General features: G+C 37.5%; 1 protein-coding gene across 1 annotated transcript in view; it reads left to right on the top strand.

Annotated features, from left to right (window-relative positions):
• The first annotated feature begins 223 nt into the window (after positions 1-223).
• LOC129370461 (sterile alpha motif domain-containing protein 10-like) overlaps positions 224-17884 on the top strand; it is a 51210-nt gene continuing 33549 nt past the window's right edge. The window contains exon 1 of the mRNA XM_055046475.1: positions 224-584. Within this exon, the coding sequence (XP_054902450.1) occupies positions 572-584 (13 nt within the window). The 5' untranslated portion in view covers positions 224-571. The remainder of the gene's footprint in view (positions 585-17884) is intronic.

The following is a 17884-nucleotide window of genomic DNA, read 5'->3' on the forward strand; positions in this document are numbered from 1 at the left end:
TAATTGCTAGTTTTTTTTAATGAACTTCTTTTTATAGATTAATTGACAATACTCTACAAAGTAACAATAATTGACATGTTTTTCATCCTTTTTTTTTCTGGTAGATTTTCAGTAAACAACTGACCCAGTGGAACAAACCGACAGGTGCCACTTAAAAGCAATTAGTGGTTTCATTCAAATGCGTGTTTGTCTCCTGCGCCAGGAACAGACGGGTCGCCGTGTCTCCTGTGCGCCCACGAACAGCTGCCGTCGGGGCGTGATGACCTTTTTGTCTCCCGGCGGTCAGGTACGGGAGAGGGGGCGGAGACACGGGAGGAGCAGCCTCGTGTGTGTCGGACTGGTCCCGACGTCCCGGACAAATAAATGGCCGTGAGCCGACGAAGAGCGGCGGCGTGAGGCGCGTTTCCTTTATCCTCAGCGCGGCTGCATGAAGCGCTTCCTCCAATGCCCACGTAGCGGGTTAAAAGGCGCTTCGTCCTCTCCGTCAGTAACCTACTTTTTTTTTTTCATCTCTCCGGGAGGATGAGGGAGTCCTGTTGACACCACGGAGAGATACACGCTGAGACCGACCATGGCTGTGGACGGTAAGAGCGCTCAGTTTGCGGAGCATCTCGGCCGGACAGTTCTCTGGCAGACTTTGTTCGGATCGGACTTGTGAGTTGTGCCCGTGAAAGCCTCACGTCAGAAGATCCGCACAAACAGAGCTGCCTGTTTATTCAGGCATTCACAGCACTGCCGACACTTAAAGTTGTTGACACGGTCCTTGCTGTTTAGATTAGGAATTTTTGTCAATTTAAAAAAAAAAAAACTTTACGTGATTTCTTCTATCTTTGCTATGTTATGCATTTTTAAACTGTGAAAAAGTGGAGCATAGAAAGGATTTTGTGATATTTATTTAGGAGCTGCTGGTAAAATAGTTTTCTTCCACTGTACATATATGTAGTTGGGTCCTGGATCCAGGAATAATGCATTTTGGGACTAATATTCAATTTAACTAGAAGCATTTTTATTCCTCATCTTTGGTGTTTCTGTTCCTTTTCCACCGTTTCAAAATGACTAAATTACAATTGCCACTTTATGACAATGCTTTTTCATGCGCTTTGTTCTATAATTATTACATTTAACAAATTAATTAAGCAATGATGTTGATTTAGTTTTTCTTTATTAGCCCTAAATGAAAATACAATTGACTTGTACTGTCCTACAATAGTTCCATCTTGAGTAAAGTATGTTTTCATTTCTGTTTCTTAAAAAGCAAGAAAAGAGACTATGTAATCATACTCACTAGTTACAAAATCTTGCAAATCAAACACAGAATCCTTGCAACTTTGATGAATAAGTGATGAGGTCATGTGTTTTGCTGCCTCAGCTTGAAATGTGTGCTTCTATGTAAGTCCAGGGTTTGTCTTCTCCGACCTCCTTTTAGCTTAAAGGAGCAAAGACACACAATTTAGCATTCTTGTGCTTTAACTTTACTTTAACACATCTGCGCTGTTTGCCCTCTTTGTTTCCCTCTCTACTCCGTCTATCCTTTGCATGGCTGGTTGGTTTTTTATTGCAGGCTAGCAAACTTAAGTGAAGTCTAATCAAAGCTTATTTTTTTTCTCCTCAAGAACAATAATGTGTGTTGGAACATCTCTGTTTTGCTGCATATGTTTTCTATCTGTGTCTATTTTGGAAAATCAGTCAAAAATACACTAGTGTAATACACAAGTTGGTATACGTTCATGATTTCCAGCTTCTCCTTCTTATATCAAAATCGTTCTGACCCATTACCCCATTTAATTTTTTAAAATATCGAGGCATCTTCCATTTGGAGTACATTGCTCTACAATAAGAAGATCAGTGTTGCTCCCTTTATCTGTCAGTGGTTGTAATGTCATGGCCACATGGTGTCTTTGCCTGAAGTTATACATTGAACTATCTATAATTGAACCGAAGTTTGCTTAAGCAGCATTGATTTATGCAGTGCCCTGGGCACTGATGTCACAAAGTGCCACTGTTCCATTTAAACTTTAATGCATGTTGGTGCAAAGAATAAAAGAGAGTGAAAACCTTATTTCTTTTACTGTTGAAACTGGATAAGGACACCCTGTGAGACACTGGATGCTAACATAGGGTGTATGAGTTCATATAGGTCAGGCTTGTTCAGTAAAACATTTAAGTTCAGATTGTTTTCAATTTGCTTTTAGTTTGCAGTGTCATTGTTTGGCAGGTGTCACCTGCTGACCAGTAGGTACTACAAATTGCAAAGCCTGTTTTTTATTTTTTTTTATTTTTACATTTACACAAATGCTTAAATGGCTACTTAAATTACATAGACATCTTCAATGTTGTGTAAATGTATTTTACTGACTGAATTATTTTTCTTTCTTTAACTTTGTTTATAATCAGCTGGACTGATCCTACTCTGCTAAGGATTTTGAAAAAGTCGTATCTTCTTGTGCTCCATGATCGCATCATATGTAAGCACTACTAAATTGTACTTACAACAACATTCTTTAGTGTTGGAATGAGATTTAATAGGATTTACATTTATCAAATCTTCAGGCTGACTTATTTTATTGTTTTCAAGCTCTCTATGTCATAGAATATTGGGGATTTGGAAATCCACAATGTTCTGTCATTACAAGATGTCAGAGCTAAGGGAAGGACTAATACTCTCTATACTTTATATCTGTACATATATCCAGATACTGATGTTGTAGTGATTAAAGCTTCTGCTCATTTCTAACATAAGTTAAGGACAGCTTACATTTTGAACTGATTTTGAACTGTTCTGTTCAAAGACATTCATGAAACTGTGTTTGACAGTGACAGCTCCATCACACGTTGTGTGATGCTGCGTTTCTAATAAAAGACGGCAGACAAAAAGAAGGGTAGAAAATGTTGAATTGAAAGCTGCCTTTAAATATTAATTGGATCTTATGTAATTTACAGTACATTTACTGCTAGCCATCAATAAACGCTACGTTCCTATGTTAAAAAATCTTGAGTAGGTGATTTATTTATTTTTTTTCTGGAATGTAGCCTTGCTTATCTCTGAAACTTTGGGAGTTTAGTCAAATCAGAGATAAGCAGCCAATACAAAGACATCAGTCTTTGTCTCCTGCCTCTCCTATACACACTTCACCACTAAACAGACCAAAAGCACATTGTCTACAAGAGGAACTTTATTTTTAGAGAGAAAATAACCAAAAGCCTATTGTTTTTATGCTCAAAGAGACAAGGCTGACCAGGCTCAGCTAGATATCTAAAGATTTGTGCCGATGCTGAGAATGTCAGGATGGCTGTCATCCATCCGCTTGCTGCCAGAAAAATGTACATACACACGGACACAAACATAGCTGTGCTCTTCAGCATAGCTGTGCTCTTCAGCAACCTGATAGCCTACGGGGAGGTGACTGCACAGCTGGAACACAATCAAAACCTAAGCTATTTATTTATTCCGACCTCACTGGGCATGACAACATTCAATGGACATTTAATTGAGAACTGTATTATTGAAATGCACGAGGCATTCTTTCTCTGAAACACTGATTTGTATCTTCAAATAGTGGGTATGTCTTGATGAAGAATCATCAGGAGTGTCACATAAAGCGTAACTCCTTTGATCAGGTGACACCATTGTTCAGCTGTGAAACAATTCCCCGCTTGCAGGAGAAGCCTGCGCTAACTAAGTAATTCAGACTGAGTGTGCGTCTGAACATGTGCATTTTTATTTTGTGGATATGTTTATGTTAGATGAAGCAAAAGAGGTTTCTAGTGTCACAGTTAAGGAAACGCATGGGGGGAGGAGCAGTAAGCACATGAACACACCCTTGTTGTCTATTCCCTGGTGTGTATTGCATCGCCTGCTGATGACGGTCCATTTGATGCATTTGGTGATGGAGCCAAATGGTTTTAAAGCGTTTGGAGTTAACTGATTTGGTAATAGAGCCTTAGCCTCCTCTGTTCCAGATCTGCTGTGAGGTTTTACAGGGATTTTCTATGTGGACATGCATGTAAGGCAGGCAAGAGCCTAACCTCATTCCCCACCATCCATTATCATCCCTCACAGCAGGGGGGGGGGGGGGAGTGTCACTTTAATGCATAGAGAGTCCTACTAAATGTGTATGCACCCACCCACTCACAAGCACTGCTATCATCCATCATCACTACCCTGATCCTCTGGTGGCCTGTAGTTGCTCCTGACCTGATCCTGTGGATTTTAGATCCACACAGAGCAGAATAAATATGAAGTGGACAGACAAAGAGAGAGAGCAGACAGAGATGGATGTGTTTCCATAACTGAACCAGGAATGGCACGTTTCAAAATGCGCTCACAAACCTGGACCTTAAGTGTGTATAAACTTGTCGTTCAGCTTGAGAGCACAGTCATTGGTTTTTGCTATTATTTCTTGCAGGTATGTTTAGATACGCATTTAATGAAAGGGCATCTTAAATGCATAAGAACAACCACAAACACTTCAGAATAGGTTTTCCAAACTGTGACTATTATTTGCACTGAAATATCCTTTGTATTTCCTTGCTATCATAGAAGCCATTCCTAGAGTCATGTTTATTAGTACTGCACTTTGTAAAGACTCCAGCGAATCATTATGCACAACTAAAGAAAACTTGTAACAGTAATGTAACCTTCCCAGGGGTGACTGTGGAGCTATATAGGCCTCATTGCCTACATGAGAAAATGAGAATCTGCCATTCAACAACTAGAAAAAAATTTGGCAAAAATGACACCCGTGGTAGATCTCAAACGTAGAAACCTCGACTGGCTAAAAACAATACAAAGCCCATCTCACATTTGCCAAATACAGTACCATATTGGTGATCTGTAAGAGTTATTTGAACAATATTCTGTGGACTGAAGAGCAATACTGGAACTCTGTGTCCTGTCACATTAAGCATACGATTATAATGTTTTAAATAAAGAACATTAAACATGATGGTAGTGTGATGGTCTGGGGCTGTTTAGCTGCTTCAGGACCTGAAGAAGTTCTCAAAATTGATGGAATCATGAGAAAAGGGATGCAAAAATTCAGCGCTATGGCTCCTGTAGCATAGAGTCAACTCTAGTCTGAATTCATGATGTCCAATCTTATTTCCTTGGAGTTATTTTGATCGCTTCTCAAAATCAAGCAACATCATTTTATTAGTCAATGGCATTGCTTTTAAAAAATTGTTTCAAACTTGCGTATATGGTTAAATTTGATTTGCTTTTGCATAATAACGTTGCTGTGTGTTGCAGATTTCTGCCCTCTTCCAAATGAGATCTGGATCTCCATTGGATTTTACCTGGTTTAAAAAAAAAAGAAAGAAAAATCAAGTTTTTATTCTGCCTTATATGCAGTGAGTATTGAATTAAAAACAAAAAAAATATTTGCCAAAATAGCTATCAGCTTTCAGCATACAAGATTTATACTCTGCAGTCTGCATAACACAAAATGCTCTGGTATTTGACGATGCCATCTGCTGCACCAGTAATTCACATAAACAAAAATAAATACAAAGTTTTTCTGTCAATTGCATCTATAATGTCTCATGTGCTCTTTGCCTACTGACATACTTTTAGAAACAAATGAATTTTTATGTCTAGTTCAAGATTTATAGCATGTGCAAACTCATTTTTGCACATGCAAAATAAATTTGCTTTGCTAATAAAATGAATTTAATAGCCCCAGCAAATAAATTTACCTGCATCTACTTGAAAGTCATACTGGCAAGACTTACAAATACCCTGAATTTGTTAAACAAGCCTGAGAAAATGCCTAATGTAATCTGAATGTTCAGCCTCAGTGATAACTTGCTGTAAACAGAGACCCAACATGGTTTAAACCCTGTTTGAGCATTTAAGACTTTAATGGATATAGAAGTATTCCTCTGTTCAAGAGTGAAATAGTGGTCAAAGAGGACAAGATCACCACAGGATAAATCAAGAGTGGATTAGCATAAGAAGATTGAGGTGCGTTTTGGATTATGCCCTAAACCATCACACCTCAGATGTCTCTTTGGGTTAGTCCTCTGCTCTCACTGTTGCTACATTTTGCCATCACTTAAATGCTTACCCAGAGGACAAGGCGTTACCTGTCTGATCCTGTGTCCTCATCTTGGGTCTGACATTTCTACCTCCCTCTCGTGGCTTCTTTTTTTTCCTGAATTAGAGTGCGCAAAGGCCCATATCCAATTTCTTTCCTTTAATTAGCCATCTACTCAGCAATGGAGCGATTAAGGAGGGAACTGGAAGAGGCGGAATGAGGGGAAAATAAAGAAAGTTATAATTTTGCTGAAGGATTGCACCGATTTAGATATAATTTCAATCATTTGTTGATTTGAAACATGTCAACTCAATTATTCTTTGCCCCAAGTAACGTGACACATCTTGTCAAATGAAAAGAGAACTTACTGAATTTAAAGTTTTCACATTTTATCTGTTGTTGCTTTCTGTCATCACCATCTGTCCAAACAAAATGAGACGCACTAAAAGAAAAGAGGGCTTGTTGGGCTGTTTTTGTCCTTTGTGTTATCCTTGGCCAGATGTCTTTCAGCTCACAGTTTCAAGCAACCTTCTCACACGGTGTGCTGTCCTCTCCATTAGAGTGTGCTAAACAAACAGCCTAATTAAGTGTGGCCTTGTGTGAGAGCGCAAGCTTGGAGCTTTTCACTCTTTGTTAATAGGTTAGGCATCTCCTCCTACTGAGTTGCTGGGGTCAGTAAACCCTTCTGTGGAGATTGTCCGTCTAACCAAATTGCTGATGGCTCCAGTTACACCCTAACAAGCCATACATCCTCTCGCATTTAGGAGCAGAAGTCATGCTCATCCACTCGAAAAGCAATTAAGTTCCAGAAAGCAATCTCCTTGCGTGATCTCTTGCAGGTCTCATCGGCATGTGAGATTATGTGAGTTTATATGGAAGAATTCAAGTGTGTGTGTTTCTTCGCTGTTAGTTCAAATATGTTTTAGACTTTTTCCGCCGAATGGTCTTACCTCCTCCAAAAATAGAAATCAATTTTCTGTCTTCCCCTCTTATCACACATTTAGTGCTTCCTTTCCTCCGCTGCTCTCGCTCTTCCTGCCTATATTTTCATACTTTTTAATCAGTTTTACCTCTGCACGGCTCACCTGCTGTTGCATTCATCTAACTTATATCCCTTGTTCATGTTTTGCTGCATTGCTCCTGTTCCTTTCTGTGTATGTATTCATGCAAAGTTTCCATATAAAGCTCTGGCAAAGTCCAAGGCCTCCCTTGGCTTTCACATTTATGCTAGAATGAGCCCTCGATTTACCATGTCAATGGGCAGCCAAGAGTCAGCGTGTCACCTCGACAGCTGGGGTGTTGAGCAAGAGTTGCTCAAATGTAGCTCAATGCTCTTGGATGTTTGCTCATGTTTACTGGATTTAATATAGGAGTGCATAACCTGGAGGTCATGAATGTTTCTTTTTTAGGTATGTATATTTTTGTGAAGTAAATCAATATGTAATTAAATGAAACATAAGTTATATGTTTCATTTAATGGTAAAAAATAGTCTGTCTTGCACAGGTCAAACAAGAAAAACAACCTCTGACTTATGATTTGTGTACATGTAGATTTTATGTCAAGTACTATTGCCTCCAGCTTCAATTGTCCGTTTTGAAAAACAGGTCTATCATAAACCAATAAAGCCAAGCAGCTCTTTAAATAGCCCTTTGACATGCATAGATCAATAATAATGACACTCATGTCTCGCACTCATGTAAGCTTATAAGGTAAATCCAGCACTGTATAACAAAAACATGCATGGAAAAAAAACTCACCACTTCTGATGAAACTGCTCTTAGCTGGGGTCTAGTTATCTATTCAGTCATAGCACACTTCAACACGATTTGTGCAATGTGTGATACTGATAAGAGATTATGTCCTGTTGCCTTTTTGCCTTGCATCCAATAGATCAAGGCAATTTGATTTACATTTAGGGGTTGGCTGTTACAGTTGCTTGGCTGCTAGGAAGCATAAACGTTGTGTTGAATCCCCGTTCTACCTCCCATCATTTGCAAGACAAACAAAGACCGCCTAATGGCATCAATGTCTGAATAAAAGTGTTACTTGAAAAAGTTTGACTGGGAAAAGAACTCTGATTCTTTTACTATTTGGGGTGGACGGTTGCACAATTTAGCACAACCTTCATTTTCTTAAAAATAATCAGGACATCCATTGTGATTGACATCAGAGAATATTATTCCCTAAGCTGCGAGCATTTCAAAAGCTTAAACATAAACATTTGAAAACTAATTCTAAACAAAGGGAAAATTTAGTATCAATTTAAAGCAAATTTGTAGCGTAAAAACTCTCAGGTTTACACTTCTTATTCTCTCTCTTAAACTAAAGTTTTTAGATTAGTTTTGTGCACAGAATGTATAAATGTTTTCCAATGTTTACATATAATTGTTGCATTATCAGCATTAATTTAACTGATGTCTAAAAGTAAATTTTACTCATGGTTTTAAGACAATTTTTAACTTTTGCTTCTAAGTTAAATGGCTTCAAATCTATTACAGTGTGGAAAAACACATTAATTATACAGGATGTGGAGCTTCCTTCTCATATTAAATGTAAAATGCACCATGCAACCTATAACCTGTTGTATTGTTGCTCTGCAACATTTCATTCTGCCTGTCTGATGCCGTCCTTTAAATATCACTGGAGATTCTTAAAATAGATATATGCTTTAGTTTTCCAATTTTTTCCATGCTTACTGAACATGTGACATTTTTATTTCACAAACTTTTAGATTTTTCTCTCACATGCTAACTCATCTCAAGGGAACTAATGTCTTTTTTAAAGAGCCATATAGCAGCATTAAAAGTCACAATGTGAAATACATGTTGCAAAAGCGCGTCCGTCAGAGTATAGTAGCAGTTTGTAGTAGCTGAAAATAACAAGCAAGTTTCAGCATGTAATCTGATTTTTCACAGATATATACTGTCAATAATGCCACATTCCAGAAGATGTCCTGAAGGCTGTAAAGACATGCTGTTTTTAGCCAGTATGTACATGTGTCTTCTCCTGTTATCCTGCAAATTCATAGTAATTTAGAGTGTGACATCCGGTTACCAATCTGGTACCAAATAGGGCTTCACATCTAGTTATACAGGATGCAACTAAAAGAGATTTTTCTGGTACTTTTGAGATATGCATACAAGGACTTATGCCTAGTTATGACTTTGAAGGAAAAAGAGAAATGCTTTTCAAATTAGTTTATAAATGAAAGTTGGAAATATATCGTTTGCATTTGTCGTCAGCCAACTTGAGTCACTACTTTAATTCAACTTTTTTGAAAATGTCTAACTCAATTTGGGTCTAGACTTTGCTCTTTGCTCAATAAGCTCTTTCTATATGCCCTTACACACTAACCCAAACTTTTCTTTGTATGAATTTTGCGAGATTCATGTGCCACTAACTTGAGACATATATATAATCCATTTTCTTTTTTTCTATTGGCTCTGGTTGTTTCTGACTGAGTGGTGTGTTTATTTCTGCAGATAACAGGCCTATGGGATCCATTTTTTACAGATTATCTGTCAGGACATGGTGACAGTTTTAAGTTTTAATATTTAAAAAAATGTATGTATTCTTCTATAAAAGTTACACAATGACATTGCAAATCATATTAACAGCCAGTATCAAGCTTTTATGTATTTGTAAAACCTCATCCAGACGTATAGCTAAATATATTTTGAAATGATCATTTTTGATTTCTTATTTTTGATTTCCAAAGAGCACCTCAAAAATTCACAGTTGTTGATTTTCGACTGCAGATTTTTGAACCACCACTATAGACTGTAGGACTGAAAGACACTGATGTGTTTGTGAATACACTGGGAAAATTAAACATCAGATTGCTAGAACATTTTGAGAAACAATATTTTCGTTCAACCTGACATTGCTGTTTCCTTAAGTCATCATATTAAGTATAAAAAATGTGCTTTTGTCAAAGTTGAAATGACAGATGTTAAAGTGAAACCAAGACTGATCTATTGTCTCGAGAGGCAGCCGAGGTTACCAGACTGTCAGTCAGAGTTAGTGGGGGCGGGTTCTAAGCTGTCATCCCAGCGTTTCGGTCTCGCCCTACATAACAGGTCACTGGAGCACTGCAGGCTTTGGGTCTTGGCAGGAGCAATCACACATACTTTTGCAGACACAGTTCAACTGTATGTGCTTTTTGCACTTGTGCTTCCTCACATTTACATTTTGCTTTTGATCGGATGAGTCGCCAAGTTTTGGAAAGAAGCCTTTTCGGAATGGGACGGATCTTAAGTTTGTGAAATGTTTTGTGGTTCCTGTAAAACAGAAAAGATTTTTAAAATGTACAAGTACAAATTAAGCTGCATTTCTTGAACCTTTCAAGCCTGTGTGGATTTAGCTTAGAGACACTGTGATGACCCTGTGACAAACTCAGAAGAAAGTGAAATAATTAAGGGGTAGATAGTGAAACTCTTTCCTAGATTGTCCATGATAATCCAGCATATTAACATATAAGGTTATAATAGCATATTCATGGAATTATGCATCTGTCTGTCAAACAGAAATAAATAAAAAAAAACAGTGTTAAAAAGGCTTGTTCACCCATGTGCTATTAATAGCCCATTTGTTAAAATGATGTATCTGTGGGATAATTAGGGTATGTTTTTGTGTGCGTCAGAGTTTGTGTTTGATTGTGTGTGACTCTTGATGATAATAAGGGGATGATTCAGTGGAGTGGAAGATAATGGGAACTAGAACTGGTTTGACACTGGAACATTGGGACAGAATAAATGAAACCGCTGTGACACGCACACAGTTATTAGAGCCGGCAGTATCATTAAAGTACAAGTATACATACACTCACATAGTCCTACAAATAGGGTGATTAACTGGTGGCTACATGAGAGAAGCCCGCAGCAGCAGTGTCCAATTTACCCAGCTGTAAGGAATATATATCTTGAATTGTTTTTATGTCAACAGAGGGGAAGTTGGAGGCAGATTGGGATTGGAAAAATTGATATTGACAGAGATCTACTGTATGAACCTGGCTGAAGGCGTTACATTGCATTATTTGAAATTCACCAAATTTAAAATGATATGCAAACGTTTGCAGAATGCAAAATGCAGGAAGCAGACGACTTCAAACTGTCCAGTCATATTTGCAGATGGAGAAAACTTGGTAGTCTGCTATTGTCCTTGCTTTCTATCTACAGAGCTGAATCAATAAGATGCAATAAGGACTTGGTTTGTACAGAACGTTTCAGATAGAGCATGCATTATTTACCACCCTTGCTTTCATAATCCATGATTTAAAGTAGGTTTCTCCAATATTCTCATCGCCTACTTTAAAGGAATGTACTTATGTAATTCTGATAAGTTGTTTTTGTTTGATTAAGAGACTGTTACATTTTATAAGATTAAACTGAGCCAGACATGGATAAGAACCACAATGAATAGAAACATGTTTGTCTTCAAAAAGTAATGAATAAATTAAATGATGCCTGAATATTGTTATGAATATTTTTGCTTGATAATTCACCAAAGGAATTGAAAACAAAGAGAAATAAACTTATAAACACAGGTTATGTTCCTGGCTGTGAAATGGTTTGTTATGGGTACAAAAAGGTAGTGCATGGGTAAAGACTAGGGGAGCAAATTTGCCATACGGGGATTTCACTGTGAGGCGATGTGAATAGTATTTAGTACATGGAGATGTGGGTTCAAGACTGTGTGGACTGTTTTGTTATGAAAGGTGAAATCAGTCACATTTTGTGCTTGCTGCATTACTAAAAAGATGTGAGGCATATCTGCTGCTTGATATGAGTTCTCATTTATTTGATCTGTCAGTCATGTTGCATTGTAATTTAGGGGGTTATTGAACTGGGCTGCATACATTTTTGCTGCATAAATATTTTGCATTTGTTTGCAGACAGTATTGGCCAGAGACTTGTGATGCTTAACCCTAAATATAATCTGGATGTTTGGCATTTGAAAATTAGGCATAGAAAGAGAATCCCGATCCATTCAAGCACAAAGAGCTAAAATGACTTAAGTTCTTGGTGGAGTAATGAGTTTGTAGCCTCTGGCTGTTATGAGCAGTCCTGCTTAAAATTCTCTCAAGATCGGCGTACACAGGTGAGCAAGCCACACTACACAGCAGACTGACAACTGCTGCTGCCAAGCTCCTCCATGAAGCACCCAGGATACATTATGCTGTCACTGTGATAATGAACCACTGTGTGAGACTGGGAGCGCTCTCAAGCTTGATCATGCATATGGGAGAGCTGACACCATTTCTGGTGCTCCACAGAAAACCTCTTCAAGACCCTGCAGAGACCATCTCCATTCTGGGTGTTTTTTTTAATATACGGAGACAACATTTTTGCACCATCTTCAACTCTTGCTTAACTTCCTGCAAACAGAGGACTAACTCCCAAGGTTAGCTCCTGTGTGGAGCTGCAGTCTCCAGCTGAGCTTCCGCCTCACAGAGCAGCCCTTCCCCGTACCTCTCCCAGTCACTTTCTCCAGACTAGCAGCAGCAATTAGAAAAATCCTGGTGGAACTGCAAGTTTGCTGAGTTTACCTTACAAACTACTTCACAGTCGAAAGCTCTTATGAACTGCTTTGTGAAGTGAAATTTCTTTTAAGTTATAATTGAAAAACAGCATTTTTATAGCAACTGACGGTAACAACATGGTTACCTGATTGTGCTATGAAATGGCACAATGTGTCTGTTAAATACATAATACCGTTACTTTAAGATTACATTTTGACAGTACATTAGACCAAAACTCTTTACTTAATGAAGATTTATTGAAATGTACCTTGGAAATCACAATTGCCAACATATTTTAGTTGACCAACTTACAAATCCTTTCATTCTGTGTTTATTTGGATTTTACATAGCATCTCGTCATTTAGGAAATAATAGACTTTTTTGATGGCTAGCCAAGTTTTGTTAATTCCATGTTTAATCCAAACTGGTATTTACTGCCTACCCATGACAGTTGTATCAATTTCCTCCTGGAAGAGGAACAAAGTGCAAATGGAAATATGGATATTTCAAAACTGTGGGATTGTGTCTGCTGGTTAAAGATAAGCTAAAAAAAAATCAATAGAAAATCACAGAGATGTGTGAATGTGTGGGAATGTTTGTATGTGTTTATAGGATTAAGAGGGAAGGAAATAGAAAGTTTCCCTCGGATGACTTGGCCTGGACAAGAAGCTCCAGCTGGGACTTTCTTTGTGCACGTGCCTGAACTCGTCTAAATGTGTGAATAATGGCAACAAAAAGCTTTGATTCTTTTCCCCGTTTCATCCTTAACTGCCCACTTTGTTCCAGCTGCTGTCTACTTTGTTACCTGATGGTGCAGCCTCAGGGAACCCTGTGAGGGATCAACATCTAGTGTGTGTGTGCGTGTATGTGTGTGTGTTTTGTTTGTGTGGAGAAGCCATAATTGGCATGTCGGTCTGACTGAAAGGACAGGACTTGGTGGCGGTGCAGGAGTGGCGGTGATAACACAGCAATTAAGCTGAGAGAGACAGACCCCAAATCACTACAGTTTGGTGCTTGGAGACTCACAGCGATAGGTTGGACTGTTGGGAGTGAATACAGAAAAAAAGGGAAGTCCGGAATGGATTGTCTTGGACGAACTGCACACAGAAGACACTTGGTGCAGACTGGATTCTGGCCTTTACGGGTGAATCTACAACTAAAAATATCTTAAACGGTGAATATCACATGCCCTTGATTTTTATGAGAATCACATAGAGCGAGTAAAGTTTTTACACCACTTTGTATTCATATTGCATTGCCTGTAGGGTGTTTGCAATGACATCAAAGTAAGGTAACTAATGGCGACTCATGCAGGAATGTTGGTGAAAACCAGTATTAAAAAACAGCAATTAAAGGAAGATTGAAAAGTTTTGAAACATATTTAATGTAGACTTTAAGTGTACCTCATGAAAGAGTTATAAGTGCGTTAGCTGCCTAACATTTTAGACATGGATATAGAGCACTACTTCCTAATGTCAGAAAACCACAAATCCAGATTACGTCTAATTGGAAAGTCAATGTGTTAGTAATCTACGCATAGGAAAATTCAGCTGTTACTGTAGAAATCTTTGGAGATGATAATCTTCAAAAATAATAATAAGCTCAAGCTTATTATTATCTAAGCACTTTGGATTGTGCTTATTATGATCTTAGCATGGACTTAGATAATAATAAGCAGTTTACCTTTCTAAAACAAACATGCAGTTTGTGTCTATTAAATGCTCTATGGGCGTTCTTTGATGTAGCAGATGCAACAGTAAACCTCCAAGATATTTGACAGTTAACGGTGATAACATTCCCAGATTGTTTTTGTCTTCTTAATTCTTCCATTTAATCATCCCAGTTTGTGACTGATGATGATAAAATGTTTTCCCTCATCTCTCTTTCTCTGATTAACTTAATTTTCCGTGAAAAAAAGCCCTTTATTGTTGCCTCCAGAACGGGGAATATGCCAAACACCTTATTTTGCACAATCCTGAGCATGATGTCCGTGAGACACTACATCACTTGCAGCAAATTTTGCCTTGTGTGGACGGACAATGTGCCAGCCTCTGTCGTCCTTCGCTCTGTTACTTAGGCTAACCTAAACATTTCACACATTTAATTGAGTGCAAAATATGAAGATTTATGTTGTGATTTATGCTGATTTGCTTAAAACAGTTTTGGAAACCTAAGTAATGTCAGACAGCAAATTAAATTTATAATTCAATAACTGAAGTTTATTCTTTGTAAACAATATAATAAAGATTAATGACCATGAAAATTAGAGGGAGTTGCTGAGAGAAACCCAGGAAATAAATGAAAAGTGGAACGTTAAATCACATTCAGATGGATTTGTAGTATCAAGATAAGAAAAAAAGAAAAACATGTGCCAGGTGTTTGGATGGGCGTCATAGGCAGGTCTTAAAATGTGATGGATCTTTCTTTTGCCTATGGGAAATTACTTACCAACAATTCTGAAACCTGCAGTGTTCATCCATCCAGACAACTCAGGAAAAATGCAAAATAAAAAAAAAACATGTAAATAAAGAACAGAAATATCCGTTTTCCTTCCTTCCTAATATTACTTTTTAGTGAGTTAAAAAAAAAAAAGTCTTATAGCTAAATACATTGTAAAGTTCATTTTGCCTAATGATTCCATTTAGAAAAGAGCTGAGGATATGAAATCCTGGATTTAATTGCATCGCTTGCTGAAATTATATGCAGAGGGGAGATAGAGCAGAGTAATTTCATATATTGATTGTTTATGCCAGTGGCACTGTTGATATTCTCCTTCTCACCTGTATCAGCAGCATTGCCTGAGCCTTCCTGTGTGGCCTCCCGTCACATGTTTTTTCGCATTTCTTTTCCCTCTCATTTGTGGTTTTTCTGGTTTCTTTCTTGTTCTTCCTTGCCCTCCTTTAAGGAAAAAAATGAAACTTGGCTGTCTTGATCACTTCAGACCGCACTACTGCAGCCTTCAAATCTCTATTATTTAAATAAATTTCCAAATTAATTCCCTACTTTCAGTTTTTGTGTGTTTTCTTTGTATTTCTTTGCATCTCCCTCACAGATGACCCATTTACCTTCTCTATGCAGTCTGTCTTTTCTCTTTGTTTACTTTTTAGCTTTTGTCGAGCATTAACTTTTATCTTTTTCTCCCTTTAGTTTAGTATTTCTGCCACAAGCCTATTTTTTCCGGATTTTTTTTTTTAATCTTTTTATTTTTGTCTTTCTGGTTTTCTTTTAGAAATAGGGACAATTTTTCAGATAAGCCCCACAATGGTTATTTGGGTTATGGAAATGTCTCTGTGTCTAGTAAAACTAATCTATGAGCCACAGAATGTTGACTTTAGTAGCGCTTCACTGCTTAGACGTTTCTTTTCTAATTTATTACAAAGATCTATGAGCGCCGAGATACATTAGCTAACACAGTGGCCTACTCGCGTGACTCCCATGGTTTAGGGACACTCAATAATTTATTGACCGCTGAACTCTGCCTCATCATTTTCGCTCATCAGGCTACGGGGTGAGGGCGCTTCATTGATTTATAGACTAGATGCAACTTTTAAATACAAGTGTGGTTAACTGTTATATTTATGGATCAGTTGGCATCTCTAAACGGATTTACAAGGGACAGTGGAAGGGATTTACTTATGGAAAGCAGGGGAAAAAGATGCGGATATCTCCTGAATAGTTTTCTGAATGTATCACAGAAAGAACAACCCACAGTGTCTTGTGAAATTATTTGTGCTTAAATTTTCTTACATTTTGTCATATTAAATCCCAAAGTAATGCATAGTTGTGAAGTGAAACGTGAAGGACTTGTAGTTTTCAAATGGTTTTTCCAAAATAAATCTTCATTGGCCTAAATTATGAAACACAATCCACAAGTTATTTTGATGAATTCTCTGGCACCGTTATTGTCAGTTTTAATGAACCAACATTTTATTTCATTTTATTTTAGTTCGTAGACTAAAGAAAACATAAATATTTTCTAAAAAGAGGAGGTATTAATTTTCTTGATGTTCTTTTATTTGTTTAAGACATTGCATCAACATTACTGCAATTTATCACACTGTAAATAGGCCCAAATTAGTATAATAACTAAGTTATGTTATTAATTCAAAATCACGTTTAAAAAAAAGCACATAGGATTCACATGCTGAATAGAGGCAAAGCAAAAATGCATTTTTTGATTTTATCTATGTTGGAAACATTAGTTGGTTCTTTATTTATATTAGCCAGTTATGCAGCTCCAGAGTCACAGGTTGCAGATCCCCGAACGACTCTATAAAAAAGTAGGAAGAAGAAATGCATTTTGGTACAAACCATGCAGGAGAGCATGTAGACTCTCCTGAAGGGGCTCTGCTCAGATGAGAGAAAAACAATTTTTTCACCAACATGCTAATGTGTTGCAAAAAAACCTATGGCTGCAAACCACAGAGGTGGTGGAATCATACTGTGGGCATGTTTTTTTTCTTCAAGACACATCAATATTCAGATCTTGAGTATTGACCTGAACTTAGACAGACAGAGACTAAGCTTGAGCAATTTTGCTAAATTGTTGCTTTTTTTATATTCACTATGCTTTAAAATTGTTCACAGCTCTGTGCTCATCATAAAGAATTCTAACAAAATATATTAACATTTTTAGTTTTAGTATGGCAAAAAATGTGGACAAGTTCAAATACTTATGTAAGAACTGGAAAACAAAAACCAGCAGCTGCTTGTGTGAAGTCTTGTAGAATCCTTTTTTTTTTTTAAATAAAAAGCTAATGATAAAATCTATTTCACGATGCGGAACACTATAAAGCTCATTAGGAGACCATCTGGTGTGTTTGCTCGTCGTTCCGAGTGGTCGGCTTAAATTGCTCTTGAAATGAAAAAATGACTTGGTGCTGGGTTAGGGAGGACAGGGACCACTTTAGACCTTTAGGAAACCAAATTATCCTGTCACATTTACTGCGTTGCCCTTCAGAAGAACAGCATTGGACAACAACCTTAAAATGCCAGTCTGGTTTAAAGGTTTGGACAGGAACATTCTGTGTTGGAAAAACTGAACAAATGGTGACATTTTAGATTAAAGCATGTTGCAACATTGAAGGTCTGAGAAATTTGTTATTATGATTTGACAGCTGAATCGACTGGTATTCAACACAACATAATGGCAAGCATTTCTATCTAAAACTTTTGAAACAGGGAACTTTCCTTCTGGAAATGAATCTGCAATAATTAAAATTTTAGAACTGGGTTTATTTATCTTTTTCAAAAGATCAACAAATTTGAAGAATACATTTGCATAGACCAATATTGTGGTCTGAACAAGTGCAGTAGTCTGAATAATAT

This window comes from Poeciliopsis prolifica, unplaced genomic scaffold (genome assembly GCF_027474105.1).
Source record: "Poeciliopsis prolifica strain line A6 unplaced genomic scaffold, Auburn_PproV2 SCAFFOLD023, whole genome shotgun sequence".
NCBI classification, from domain to species: domain Eukaryota; kingdom Metazoa; phylum Chordata; class Actinopteri; order Cyprinodontiformes; family Poeciliidae; genus Poeciliopsis; species Poeciliopsis prolifica.